The sequence below is a fragment of the Lissotriton vulgaris genome, chromosome 6, assembly GCF_964263255.1.
Source record: "Lissotriton vulgaris chromosome 6, aLisVul1.2, whole genome shotgun sequence".
NCBI lineage: Eukaryota > Metazoa > Chordata > Amphibia > Caudata > Salamandridae > Lissotriton > Lissotriton vulgaris.
This window is the reverse complement of record NC_141694.1, coordinates 1,280,300,102-1,280,315,301: the sequence shown is the minus strand read 5'-3', so window position 1 is coordinate 1,280,315,301 and position 15,200 is coordinate 1,280,300,102. Positions and strand designations below refer to the sequence as shown.

The 15,200-nt window shown below is 46.3% G+C and overlaps 1 protein-coding gene across 2 annotated transcripts in view; it reads right to left on the bottom strand.

The window, feature by feature from the left end:
* The window catches only part of MAP7 (microtubule associated protein 7), an 810,320-nt gene that overhangs the window by 221,440 nt on the left and 573,680 nt on the right, over positions 1–15,200 (bottom strand). For both annotated transcript variants that reach the window (XM_086927406.1, XM_086927405.1), the window contains one exon: positions 14,280–14,393. In XM_086927406.1, the coding sequence (XP_086783532.1) occupies positions 14,280–14,393 (114 nt within the window). The remainder of the gene's footprint in view (positions 1–14,279; positions 14,394–15,200) is intronic.

The following is a 15,200-nucleotide window of genomic DNA, read 5'->3' as shown; positions in this document are numbered from 1 at the left end:
TCAAAAGTGATAAGTCTTTCAGTTTGAGCCTCTTGGATTGTAGCAAGATTTGGCTGTCTGCTACATTTTGGGAGTCCAATTGGCCTCCTACTTATTATTGGCCACATGTTGTGGTTTTACCAGGTCGATGGACACGACTCTGTTCTCCTTTTTACCAGCAAGGGGCGGTAGTACTACTGATCTCGTTCCTTGGATTGCTAAAACAGGTACTTCTTTTCTGTAAGAAGGCCCAAATTCCTTCTTCACCGCTATCTTTTCCCTGACTAGATCCCCAATTTTTGGAATCCAGACAGGTCTTGCTGGGACAGGTGGTTTATCTTCAGTGGCTGTTGGCTTTTGTGTTGTGTTACTCAGACTTCTTCTTGTTTCATTTAAGTCCTGTAAGACAGCCAAACATTCTTTGATATCAAAGGGTTTCTGTTTTACCACTGAAGTCTGACAATCGAGATCCTCGATCATCATTCTAGTACCAAATAGTAGCTCATAAGGAGTGATTCCCCCCAGAGAATTTCTTGGCAGATTGTTAAGGCTACATTGGACACTTATTAGATGTTTGACCCACCCATCACTCGAACCTAATACCTTTGCTGTTATGGATTGCTTTATGTCACTTTTTTTCTTTCCACTACCGCATTACCCTCAGGATGGAAGGGACTAGAATACTGCAATGCAACGCCCAAACTAACCATGGCCTCTTTGTAAGCTTGAGAGCTAAACGCAGGACTCTGATCAGAATGTAGCATGCCTATTGCGTATGTGCCGATAAAGACTCGCAAATCCGTTATAACAGTTCTGGCGTCAGCCGAGCGCTTGGGCCATAACCAAATAAATCTCGTCCTAGTAGTTGTGGGATCGCATTTGTCTGTAGGGACGCCTGTGGGTAGATAGCCTAATGCTGTCTAACAGAAGTGTCTGTATCTGACTGGCTACTCTGTAGTCAGGTGTCTGGGGTGGTTCATTACTGTGATCTCTGTTGCAGTCTGGGCAATTAATTGCGAAATTGTATACAAACAACTCCCAGTCTTGGCCACCAGGACATCTTTTTTAACTCTATTAAAGATTTCAAGATCCCTTGATGTCTCAGACCTTCTCCCATATGTGCATCTTGAATCAAGTAAGCTATTCGCTTCCTGTTTGGAATTACTCTGTCCCCCACTCCAGGGATTTGAGCAAAAGGAACGGAGTTTGCATCAAATATGTATGTATTTCCGAGTGGATTGTTTAGAGGTAACGCTGCATGATTGCCATCCATTGAGGCTTTTACTGCTAATAGCGTTTCACCATCTATCGATCTTTTTGAGCGTTTAATTGCAGCTACGGAAGCCTCTTGCACAGCTGACTTCGCAGCTTTATCAGCCAATGAATTTCCTGCAACGTGAACGCCATCACGCTGATGACTCAGTGTATGTATCACGTGAGTCTTTTGTAGTTCTTTCTGTAAAAGAACTACTTGTTCCCAAAGCAACTTATGCTTGATTGTGCCACCTTTGACGTCTTTGAATCAGTTTTGAACCCAGTTCTGCAGATACTCATTGTAAGATTGGATGCAGTAATACGAATCGCACACTATAAGTGTGGGGAATTCTTGATCAGTATTTTCAAGCGCCATCTTGAAAGCCTGTAGTTCAGCTCGCTGAGCTGTACAGTCTCCGAGTGATTGAGTTTTTGTGACCATAGGTCTAAATTTGCCTTCGCGCCAGCGACCTTTAACAATCGTGCACGCAGCACTATAGGCTTGTTTACCCCCAATTGCGGGCTGTGCTGATCCAGCTGTATATATTATACAGCCATAATGTTCAAGAGGAAGAATTTCGATTGGCAGAGGACATTTGTGTTCATATTGGAGAAATTCTTGTGTCTTTAGACTAGGGTCAAAAAGTATTGAACGTCTGTTGCAGCAAGAGAGTTAACACATTGTATCCATCTCGGATGTAGAGCTTTCGAATTAGGAATGCTTGGTCTGGTCACTTCCTCTAAAACAGGTACAGGTGCAACAATCATTATGCGTTTACCCTGCGCCAGAGCTCTCTCTTTTGCTACAGCAGTTTGAACCGCTGTCAGAATTTTCTCTGTAGAAGTGAACTTCATTTCTGCTTGTGTGTACAAGTGCGATTTGTAAGCTATTGGTACTGTTGGTACGTGAATCCGCATCCTCCTGGGATGATTCGGATTACAAGGTTGCGCACGTTTTCGCGTGTGTCTAGTTTAGTTTTTGCTAACATGTCTGTTTGGACTGAACGCAAAATTTCTGTGTGTGTTTGAGTCCAATGTGTTGGTTTAAAATCAGGTTTGATTGGGGGCGTGGCCAGCACCATGGCCGGGTAAGACGTGAACCTCACCAGCTCTGCAAGCCGATCGAAATCCGCCATCCATGGGTCGTCCGTTGGCCCGACATTTGATTTCCACAGATATATAAAGGTCCCGTCCAGCTGCGGAGGTAGACTTTCCCTCTCCGGGAGCTCTGGAAAGCTGATAACACCGACTTAAATCCCCCGAGACTGCAGTCTCCGGAGCGAGGCCGAGTGCCCAGCCAGATACTACCCTGCGAGGACTGAAGGCAGAGGAAGGTGCGAAGGTGAGAGTCGTAGAGACGACATACACCGGAATCTCCAGGGTCCCCTGACTACGCTGCTGGGCGCGTCGGTAGGTTCAACTGCCCCCCAGGGAGTAGGGGTCATACACGGCCGCTGGATTCTGAAGGGCGCTGGGCGCTCATTTCTGACGCTGTCAACTGGTCGATGTGGAGGACGCACGCCCCATCCCGTGGCTGGGGGATAGGGGCCGGATGGCACCACCTACATGGACTAGACTCACCCAATTACGCGCGGGTCCACATGCCCTCTGGCGGTCATCGGAGACGCGCTGTGAGACGGACTTGGAGACGATAAAACGACAGCGCTACCACCTTATCCACACGGGGTGTCCCTGGACCAGCTGGCAATACCGTGATGGCGCACCTGTGACGTGCAATTGAAGCCACGGCAGACGGCTAATTTCCACGAAGTGGCGAGGGACAGCAGAACGCAAGTAAACACTAATCGAGGTGAGCATCTGGAGTACCGGGTGGGCGGCGGTGGCACTTGGGACTCCCAGCCGTGGGGACATAACCAGCGGCCATCAGGTGGACGGTCCCTGTCAATTCCGAGTGCAGGGGGGGGCGATATATCTAGCCACCTGCCATACCAAGGGAGCTGTGCCTGCAACCCGAGGGGGGCACCCGATTGACGTTACCAGACAAGATGGGGAAGAAAGACCCGATCCTCAAACCACCGAAACAGGGCACCATGGAGAGGTACACATTGACGACCCAACCCACTGCGGCGGAGGCGATGGGGGCCCGCTCGGACACGAAACTGCTGATGGGGGCTATACAGGCATCCAGAGAGGATATACAAGCTTCCCGGAGTGCCCTGGAAATCAAAATAGGAGAAGTGGGCTCAGAGGTCACCCTACTGGGACAGGATTTCCACAATCTGACTAAGAGAGTCATCACGGCGGAGAACAGACTGGGGGAAGCCGAGGACACCATTCGGTCACTGAGGTCCGACGTCACGGAACTCCGATAATCTCACATGCAGCTACAATGGAAGGTGGACGATGCCGAAAACAGGGCCCGCCGCAACAACCTCCGTTTTGTAGGCTTTGGAGAGGGCATCGAAGGGGCCAGCATGGAGGGCTTCCTACAGACTTGGCTGCAGGAGACCTTTCCCACGGCACCATTCTCACTGTGCTTCATATTAGAGAGGGATCATAGGGCGCTCTTGGTGAAGCCCCCGGTGGGCGCGAGGCCGAGGCCTGTCATCGCCCGCTTCTTGAACTTTGCTGACCGAGACCTGATCCTCAGACAAGCCAGAAAACTAGGGGAGATAAGGCTGGACAACGCCCCAATAATGATCTTCCCGGATTACAGCCAGGAGGTTCAGAAACTGAGATGCTCCTTCGACTCTGTGAAGGCGAAGTTAAGGGACCTCCGAAACCAATACATGCTGCTGTTCCCAGCAAAGTTGAAAGTCATATTTAACGGGAGAACCAATTTCTTCATGTACCCGGAGGAGGCATGGCAGTGGCTGGAGGAGCGTCCCCCGTTACGGAAACCTGGCACGCAAGGACGTGGGACTGACATGCAACCCTCCGCCTCGGCCGCGGAATGGGAACAACCGAAATCACAGCGAATTAGGAATGCGAGAAGCGTTTAGAGAGTGAACACCACACCGCATCCAGCAAAACCCGCAACAACGAGACGGAAAAACAACTCTACTTCTACTGACACTGGACAGCTCTCGGGATCCCGCTTCCACTGCCTGGCTGGGAAAGACAGATCCGAGGGGGAGGAAGAACCCGAAGGAGGGTTCTCGGCTGGTGAGGACAACGAGGAACAGTCTATGCACCCCCTAGTGCTGACCATCAATGAGATGGAACAAGAGAAGTCCCCGGAGATGGGGGCCTTGCCCGACGACGTACAGGACTCGAACTCCTGAGCCTACATTTCTTGGAAATTGGAGAGGCGGCTTAGAGTGGAGAGACACGCAAGTTGACACACCCCAGCTTCTTTTGTTTTTGTCTATCCTATCTGATTGTACTGTGTAAAGAGCTTTATTCCATCATTAGTCTGCTACTCTGGACACGGAGAACATTGTGGGCAGTACAACTAAGGATTTAACGATAGGCTAGTTGGGGGGGATTTTCTTCAAGGGGGGGCGACAGACCTTTACTGCCCTGAAAGTCCTGTAGGTACCTGGTTGTGCAGATGGGATGGAAGGGGGGAAAGGGTGGGGAGGGGGAGGGTTGGGATGGGGAGTTTTCGGGCAGTTCAGTTAGGGAGGAGCTGTGTGGGGGGAGGGGGGGCAAGCATGTACACGCAGACGCACACTTCAGTACTCCACGATACACTTATACACCAGAGATCGTACACGACAATCGATTGGTGCCTATGAATGGGGGTTGATAACGACTCAGAAGTAGAGACCACAGGGGATTCAGTGTCCTGTCTTTGAATGTCAATGGGCTTGGTAATAAGATCAAGAGGGGGCTGGTGAACTCGTACATTAAACGGCAGAACCCAGACATAATCCTGCTCCAGGAACCCAATCTCAAAGGAACTAACTGTGCCTATTTAGCCAGGGGCCGCCACAAAGTGCTGACACATGTGGGGTATACTACTGTCTCAAGAGGGGTAGCTATCATAATAAAGAAGACCACCCCGTTCTGTATCACCCGCTCATGGACAGACCCACTGGGGACTTACGTGGGGGTCAAGGGGATGTGGAATAGGCGTACATACACGATTATATCGGTATATGCTCCGCCAATGCTACAGGCGAACACCCTCAGGAGAGTAGCTGACATACTTCTAGACACTGCAGACACTATTCAAATATTAGGAGGAGACTTCAATGACGTCATGGATTTGGGGCAGGACCGGTCGGGAACCACGTCCAGGGTGGGGGCCCAGACCCCCTTGTCCCAACTGATCGCCAATATAGGACTTACAGATGTTTGGAAATGGTTGCACCCCACTCAGCAGGCCTATTCCTATTACTCGGGAACGCATAGGGTATTCTCGAGATTGGACTATTTATTTATTTCTAGACAATACTTGACAGCAGATGACACTGCAGAGTATAACGTGAGGGGGATCTCCGACCACTCCCCGTTAATGGCGAGACCGGGACTGGAAAGGGGTTCGGATAGGGCCTCCTGGCGCTTGGCAGCTTGGGACCTACAAAATGCAACTGTTCTGAGAGGCTTAAGGGCGTATGTAACAGTTTATATTGCAGAAAATGAGGGAACGATCAACTCTAGTGTGACCCTTTGGGAGGCACTCAAGCCAGCCCTGCGAGACATAATACAGAACAGGCTGGCGGAGGAACGGAGAAAACTTCAGTCGGGGGGAACTGCTGTAGAGGCGAATATCTTAGAGCTGGAGAGGGGCTACCAGTCCTCAAGGAATCCTGAGACTCTCAGGAGACTTCTTGACTGTCATAAACACTATAGAGAACTAGTGACCGGAGAGGCTAAAACTCAGGCCTTGGCCACCCTCCATCGCCTGTATGACGTGGGGGATAAGTCGGGCAAACTACTGGCGTGGCTAAGTAAGAAGGAGCGTGCAGCCAGGTGGGTGGACCAAATTCGAGACCCAGGTGGGACAATGGTCAGGTCTGACGATCGAATTGCTGAAGCACACACTATGAACTCTTCTACACAGCGAGGGATCTAGGGACACACGAGGTCGCTCTACAATATTTGGAGTTGGTGGACCGGCCAACCCTGTCTCCGGAGGCCCTTAAGGCACTGGAGGCTGACATTACCTTAGACGACATTTCTGACGCTATTGCCAGACTGCGGCCGGGAAAAACGCCGGGGCCCAATGGTTTTCCGGCTGAGTTTTACAAACGCACGGCGGATCTCCTGGTTCGCCACTTGAACGGTCTTTTTGAAGGGGCTCTACAGGAAGGGAGACTTCCCCCCGACCTTGCCGCGGCGACGATCGTCCCTATATATAAAGAGGGCAAACTGCGGGAGGACTGCGAGTCCCATCGCCCCATTTCCCTCCTCAACACGGAGGTGAAACTCCTGGCGACCATCCTGGCGCAACGACTCCGGCTAGCGATACCGGATCTTATACACTTGGACCAGACGGGCTTTTTGACGGACAGGGCCACCAGATTGAATCTCCGACGCTCTCACAACTGGCTTCAGGAGGTGCAGGATAGGGAGGAACCACACTGGTTTCTTTCCCTCGACGCCGGGAAGGCCTTTGATGCCGTTCATTGGCCGTTTCTCGAGGGAATCTTACAGAAGTTCGGCTTTGGCCCCAAGTACCAGAAATGGGTGAAGCTCCTGTACACTGAACCCAGGGCCAGAGTAAGAGTGAATGGGAGGATGTCACAGGAATTCCAGATCCAGAGGGGTACCCGACAGGGATGCCCACTGTCCCCCCTCCTCTTTGCACTCACCATCGAGGCACTGGCCGCTAGGATCCGCCAAAATGTAGACATCAGAGGTTTTAGGAGGGCTGAGATGGACTCTGCACAAGAGAAAATATCACTATACGCGGATGATATCTTTCTGTATATCACGAACCCGGAGACCACTATGCCTGCACTATTCCAAGAACTAGAGAGATACGGTAGGCACGCGGGCTACAGAATCAATTGGCACAAATCGATCCTATATGTCCCCAGGGGACTGGGGGAGTGGGCGACACTTCCTGGGCAATTGCAGGCAACGGTAGAAGGATTCCAATACCTTGCAGTTTATATAACTCTTGACAGAACTCTGTCGTTCCAGCGCAATTTGGAACGCATTATCTTGAACTCCATCGCGGATATGGACCGATGGAGGCAGCTCACACTCACACTTCTAGGTCGAGCGGCCATGTATAAGATAATTATCCTACCCAAGTACCTCTATGCTCTAAAGAATGAGTACTACCCACTCCCAGTGAAGGTGCTCTCCAGAATACACGCAGATCTGAGGGCTTTCCTATGGCTCGGTAAACAACCTAGGGTGGCGCTCATTACTCTCCAGAGACACCAATACAGTGGGGGGATCTCGCTTCCGAATCTAGAAGCCTACTATTGGGCTGAACATATCGCCCCGATTAATGAATGGTTGCACGCTCCGGCAGAGCACCCCACTTATGCCCTTGAAAGACATAAAATGTCATCACGAAACTTACTATACTATCTTTATGGGGGCATTAGACGGGAACCACTTCTCCCGGCTACGGTCGTTACCCTACTCTCGTGGAAAAAAGCTACTAAACGTACGGGATGGGAGAAGACGCCCACGTGGCAGACGCCAATCTGGCACTGCAAGTGGTTGACTGAACTAAACAAACTGAAAGGCTTTCAAAGATAGGTTGACATAGGCATCCCCACCATAGGGGACGTCAGCGCCAAGGGGGCACTGAAATCCTTTGTAACATTGAAATCGGAATTCGGATTGCATCACTCACAGTTCTTCAAATACGCGCAGCTGCGGCATGCCTGGTGGGCCCAAAACATCCAATAAACCGGGGTCCCGGAATATGCACCATTAGAGGGACGACTGCTGTAGGAACAGATCCTGGGGAAAGCAGTCTCCCTCAAATATAAAACCCTGACAAATAACATGCTGGGCGATCTGGCTAAACTGAGACGGACCTGGGAGGCAGAGGTGGGAGACATGGACCATTTGGACTGGGACATAGTATTAATGCATCCCAGAGACGTGGCGATTAAGTCCAGGCTCCACCTTATCCAATTTAATGTGCTCCATAGAACTTACTATGACAGGGTGCGCCTCTGTAGGATGGGGAAAACGGATGATAAGAGATGCCTTAGGTGTAAATTAGAAGACAGAGACTTTTACCACCTTATGTGGATGTGCGTTTCGATTCAACGTTACTGGACCCACATCTTTATGGAACTGAGTGAGGTCGTGGGGATCCCTCTCCAGCCGGAACCCAGACTGGCACTACTGGGTATGACTAATGACGTGGACCTGGCGAGTCCCCTGCTGACCTTCCTGGTATTGGCTCTTGTAGTGGCGAAACGCGACATCGCGAAACACTGGGGCGCACCGGACATAGAGGAATGGAGGAGAGGGCTGGACCTGTACATGGCCGCCAAGAGAGTGACTTACAAGGCCAGGGGTGCCCAAAGAAGTTCCGTAGGGTCTGGAATAGGTGGAGACACTACCATGGATTGGATGGGAGGTTGTGAGAGAAATGGTTTCAGTATCAGAACACACAATCTTATGAGCACACCCGGGATGACTTTATATAGGAGGCTGCGGGATACTTGTACAGTGATGTTATTGATATCGAGTCGGCTTGTAACGAATTTTATCAGATATGTGCGGCTATGGGAGGGGGGGTGGAAGATCTGGGTGTGTGCGCAGTTATTTACATGATTGGGATGTTTTGTTATAATAAAATGCAAATAAAAATATTTTTTTAAAGAAATCAAGTTTGATTAATCCGTATAGAGGTTTAACTCTCTCTGCGTAATTCAGAATGTAAGTTCTTCCAAAATTCAGGAAACCTAGAATTGACTAAGTTTTTCAGCGTCTTTGGAGGTTGGAGCAGCGCAAATTTCTCTAGAAAGTTTGCTGCTAGGCTTTTGCCTTCACTTGACAACTCATATCCCAAGAATATGACATTGAGGTGGGCAATTCTTTATTTTTTAAAATGTGTTTTTTACCCCTCAGAGGCAAACCCAAGTATTATGGTGTTCGCTCTTTTCAAGTGCTTGTCCAAGTCGTCATCTGTAAGATAGATGTCATTGACATAAGATAATGTCTCATCATCGTACGTTTGTCTTGCTGAAAATAACCCTGGGCTATTCTTGAATCCTTGGGGGAGACGACAAAATTGTCGCTGTGTCCCAAAAATTGAGAAAGCGGTCAAATGCCTGCTTTCTGGTGCAATATTTTGACAGAAAAATCCATTTTAAATATCTAATGTCGTTTTATATTTTTTGCGCACAATGTTATTCATCAGTGCTGCACTGTGTGAGTTTTGTACTGCAAATGTTTTGCAACAAGAGTTTAAGTGTCTGTAATCCAATACTAGACGATATGAATTGTCTGGTTTGGATAAAGGAAACAAAGGATTGTTCATAGACGAGGTGCATGTTTCAATCACCCCTTGGTATTCAAGTTGATTTAAAATCTCCCTGACCTGTTTTTTAGCTTCTTGCTTAACTGGGTACTGCCTTTGTGCAGTGGGATGGTTTTTTAACTGGATTTTAAGGTGAGGAGAATCCTCATCCCATCCTGCGTGATTTTTATATAATGCTGGAGCTTGGGCTATTGCCCATTTTCTGGCATATGTATATTTTTTATGAATTGGAATGTGATTAGAGAAGGCTGGCATAATTATCTCCTCGCCATGTGGGCACTCCCTGACAAATTCAGGTGGCCAGTCTTGTTCAGCTAGAAGAATGTCATAGCCCTTAGAGAGCTTCTCCCAAAAGAGTGCTCTTATTTTTCTAGTTCTGTCCCCCTCCATCCGGAGTGTTACTTCATATAACTTATGGGGTACACTAACCCTGGTGTCTGCAGTTGCAACCTGAATGCATTCATTCAAGTCCACTGTCTCCAGATGATCCTTCATGATCTTGCTAACTATTGTTACTTCTGCTGCGCTGTCTAGCATTGTCTGAGCCCACTCCCTGCTCTTGAGTTGTGTCCTCAAGATCCTCGGCATGTCTGACTTTTATGCTCGCTACCTTCTTTTTGGAAAACTGAGCTTTTTTACTTCGGTGAACTGGTTCCTTGTCTTTGGACTTGACGCGTTCTTCCTTGTGTTCTGACCGTCCTCTTCTTTCCGATTTCTACGAGGAAGTCTGTAAAGATCGAGAGGGACGTGTATCATTATCTGGATATTTATCAGGTTTTTTCAAATTATCCCTATTCCTAAGATTATATCTCTTTTCAGAGGGCTCCCTTTGGGGAGACTTGTCTCTCTGTTGGGAAGACCTTCCTCTGGGTTGAGAATATTTTTCTCTAGGAAGAGTTTGTTTATTACTCTCCCACTTCTTCTTTGGAGTAGTGAGAATATTCTTAATAAATGTTTTTTCAGGATTTTCAGTTAGTTGGGGATTCAATGGTTTCCCACCCAAACTATCTCTACCTAATTCTTCATATGATTTTTCAATAATTCTAGCAAGTTCATATGGTTGGTCTGCTATATCTGTTTCTTTTAATTACTGGCGGATTGCCACGGATTCTGCTTCACCTCTAATGTTATCTAATAATATAGCTGAGACCTGTTTGAAATCTTTCAGTAATTTCATACCTAGATTTAAGGCTGGTTCTGGGCCATATTCATTCTGAATTTGTCTCAGAACGTCTGGTATTACCGCCAGGGACGGTACACCATGTGTTTTTGTGTAGATTGAAGCAAACACTGTCCCCCAAGTGTCACAGTCCTCCACATGCGGTGCAATCCCCATTGGTAAACAGATTGTCAGAATTCCATGTTTTTCATGAGGTGTACTATCGGGAAATACTGCCTCTATTTGAGTAATTTTTTGTGCTAGCCAAAACGGAATTTGTTCCCTTTTGGCGGGTAACTTGCCAATGACTGACTGTATAGTCGGTGGTGTAATTTTGTTTGTGTTCCCCTGGTACGGGGTGTGTTGCGGAATTTTTATTGCTGGTTGGACTGTTAAAGTCCTCAAGACATATTGAACCGATTGTCTATGTATTTTTATTAATTGTTTTAGTTGAGCTAAAAGTTCTCTATCTGACATTTCTTCAATGTCAGGATGTGGTGTGTACCTGGCTAGAACCAGCCATGTAGCTCCTGGTCTACCTAGTGGACCGAGCCTGGTATTGTGATTTTGATGTTTTAGGGCGCCATTAAACCAGAGCTGATGCTCCTGTTAATTTAGTGGAATTTCAACGTCCTCGAAAGGAACGTATTCTGCTGGAGGTTCCTCTGCTTTGTAGTAGTGGAACTCCCATGTTACTGGATTTGCTTGTGGAAAAGTAATCCATGAATAGAATACCTCTGTCTGCCGATATTCATGTGCCTCTATCACAAATATAACTTTACCACCTCTCGATGATACTCCATTTTCTATAAGTTTTATAGTTATGGTTTTCCTTACATTTGCCGGGATGTTTATAGCATCCGGGCTATTTTCATTAAACCCTGTAACGTCTATACCTGGTTGGTGCGCATTTACTGCAGCTCCACCGGTTGTGTTGTTGTCGCCGTTTTCCGACATTGTTTAATTAAAGTTTGCAGAACAAGTTTCAAGGAAACAAAGATTAGGTGCACAATATTTTGGAACACTGCATCCTTCAACGTTGAATAAACCAAAAACTAATACATAGGATTCTCGTCCTACTAAGTTTTGGCGGATATTACGCCCTTTCACCCACTCCAGACGTCTATTGGAGTTTTTACGGGAAAGAGGGGTCTGTGTGAAAAGCACGACTGAGTTACTCTAGTATCTAGTGTTAAATTATCACCTTACCAAACGTTGGGCGCCATGTAGTGTAATTCCTATATTCCCAATAGGCTCTGCGCATTGGAATAATATATCCTGTAGCTTAGACCTAGGACTGAGGTCTACTAGGTCTCTACCGGTTATATTAGACTTAATTGAGAGTGCCAGCTAGCTCAGAGATCACTAGAAACTTTCTCGAATAAACAAGAAGGGATTCGTTTCTGACAACCACCTAAAACATGACAACTTTGTTTCCCAAGACTAAGAAATCAAATCTCTAGAGTCGCGGAAACAATAGATAACTAATTCACTCAGTCAATCGTGCATGCTTAGTTTCACCAGAGGTGCAAGAGGAATAGAGAGACGGGCGTTTTCAATAAAAAGGTATTTATTGAACAGTCTTCTTTCTCAAGCATTGAAAATTAACTGCTACAATAGTAAAGCTTACTATGAAGTACAATGCATATAATACGAACAGTATTATAAAGTAGTACTGTAAAAGCATGATATGGTTTCTAAGCCATAAAGTGCATAAAATGTATAAAATACATAAAATACATACAATGATAAACGGCTGATTAAAATACTCAACTGGTGCTTCTAAATATGCCTACCCCGGTGTACCTAACCTAGGTCTAGTACGAGGGAGGAAGTATAAGAGGAGTAGCTTAAGTTTTAGGAGTTCTCTGCCAGGAATCTGATTCCAATAATTCTCTAAGAGGTCTAATCAGCTCCGTACCTTTGGCTCTAGAATGAAGGAGGTCTTGTATCTCATTCTCGGGACTCGATTTCCCAGATACCCGCAAGGGTAGCCTGAAAACACTGGAGCTGGATTTCTCGGCAGGAGAAATGACAGAGTCTCGCAGTGCGTTTGCTGGAGGGTCGGCTTCCTTCGGCACTTGCTGCTGCAGGGCGTCGAGCAAGTATATAGTCTATCTGCTCCAAACCACTGTGTGTTTGTTTAGGCAAATCAAGGCATATTTATACTTTGAAGGTGCCGAGTTTGACGCATGTTTGGACTTAATAATGCCACTCAAAGGCTCATTTCTTGGAAAGCGTCGGGAGTTCTAGGAGAACTTAATATTCAAGCAGGGGGAAGTCCCAGGCTGCTGAAGGCGGGGTTTTCCAAGAAAACGTTGTTAATTCTTGGAGCTTAGTGGAAGCATCCATGCCGTATTTGGGCCGTATGGTTTAGACCAAATATGGTCATGATTTCTATGCCTATAAAAAGGAAATGATAAAGTATACCTATATAAGGGCATGAATCTGGAAATTTATACTAGGGTCCGAGATTCATTTACAACAGTCTAACACACACACTTGATCACTACCACGTGCCAACTTTCACCTTCTCACAGTAACCAAACCCCCTCTGCAAAACCCCAATTTCGCTCATTCTACCTGCTCTCCACTGTAGTGCTGTCTCCTATGAACAAACGGCTATTCCTTCCCTTACAAGTCTTCAAGACTTCCTCAACAGCACCTTTTACCGAAGAAGCACCTATCATACTAGAAGACATGTCCTCCTGATGGCATTCATAACCTTTTACTATGCATGTCTCCACCATTCCACAATTCCTTATGCGTGCCCACAGCTCATACTTCAATATCACACCACACCTTTTGGCATGTGTGAAGAGCCAAAATGAATTATTGCCCATATGGACTGTGATCTCTCTTGTACAGCATTTGTGTTGGTAATGTTACAGCTGCTAAATAAGTTTACAAAAAAAGATAAAAAGAGGTGTTGTCTTTCTTTGAGTGAGAGGCAAGGGGAGAGCCTGTATCAGGGTAAGGTCCCTAGAAACCAGCAGCAGAGAATCACCCTAGATCCACAACTGGGACCCTGGATGATACTTTCTTTGTAAAGGCTGGATAGGACTTTAAGGGAGAAGGATGGCACTCTAGGGTAGGACAGTATTGGGACAGCATGCTGGGAGAGGAGCTAACTAGTAGTCAAGAAATAACGTACCAGAGAGGGCACTAGGAAGAAGGAATAGATACGTACAGTACCGGTCTCTGCTGTCTTTGTTCATAAGACAAGCAATACAACAAGCAGGCCACATGCTAGCTCTTGTTATCTTTCATCTATCGATCAAAAGGCACAAAACAATGGTTGAATATATGCAAGTATTTCTTGTGATGCTATAATGGCGCTGAGTTTTAGGTTCACCTCTTGTATTAAATCTGAGAATGGTAAATACGCAAACATGAGAGATCAGTGTGGAATAAAGCTATGAACTTACATAGTGATATTAGAAAAATAAACAACTAGACAAGGCTGAAATAAAAACATTATTATAAAATAAATCTCACAGCTCTATAGTTTACCTGAATCTCCAGACAAAGCAGCCGTGCTTTTACTTCTGGCCAAGAACGAGTGTGTGGGTGTCAGGAGTCTGCTAACAACACTGGTCTCCCACGGACTAAGCTGTAAACGACGAGCTAAAGGTGGACATAGAAGTAACATATTAAAACAATGTAAAACCGTTGGAGAACAGGATTAGAAAAGTAAAAAAAAAAAGCATTTTTTATTGCAGTAGGAGTGAAGCCAGTAAACTATTATAGAACACAAAAGTATACAGCGACAACTACCACAAAAGTTGCGATTATTTATTAAATTATTATTTATATAATTATTAAATAAAAAATAGAGCCCCAACCCCTTTACACTTTTGAAAGCTTGCCTGTTTCCATAAGAATCACAATGAAATACTAGCATCTGTAACTAGAACAAGTCATAGGGTACTGTTTCAGAGAGTATAGTAATACATTGTATTCTCCTTGGTACCACTTAATATCATGAGTTTTGAATGCCTTGAATGTGTATTAGCTAAGCACCACACTTAGGTCTTTCGAAGCTTAGCAGATTAATGATGACATTCAAGGACCTTGGAATACAAACAAAGAACGTATCAAGTGGCATGACTGTTTGGAAAATTTTGAAGGGTTGATGTAAAAGACAAGGCATTTCCCAGGGTCATATTGAGGACTACACATGTGAAAGCGAACCATTCAGAGAGTTCTAAATTGGATAACTATTGGCTAAGTTAAACCAATGAAGAGAAAACCATGGCAGGTGAAGGCTGGTGGTATCAAAGATTTTGTCTGAGTAGGACACTATATAGGAGCCAGTCTTCCTCCTGCAGCTGCATATGGACACACCCTACTGAGAGGTAGCGGGTAAAGTCACGCTAATGGTGAACATCTCTACAGATGAGCTCTGAAGAAAGCGAAAGAAAATCAACTGGA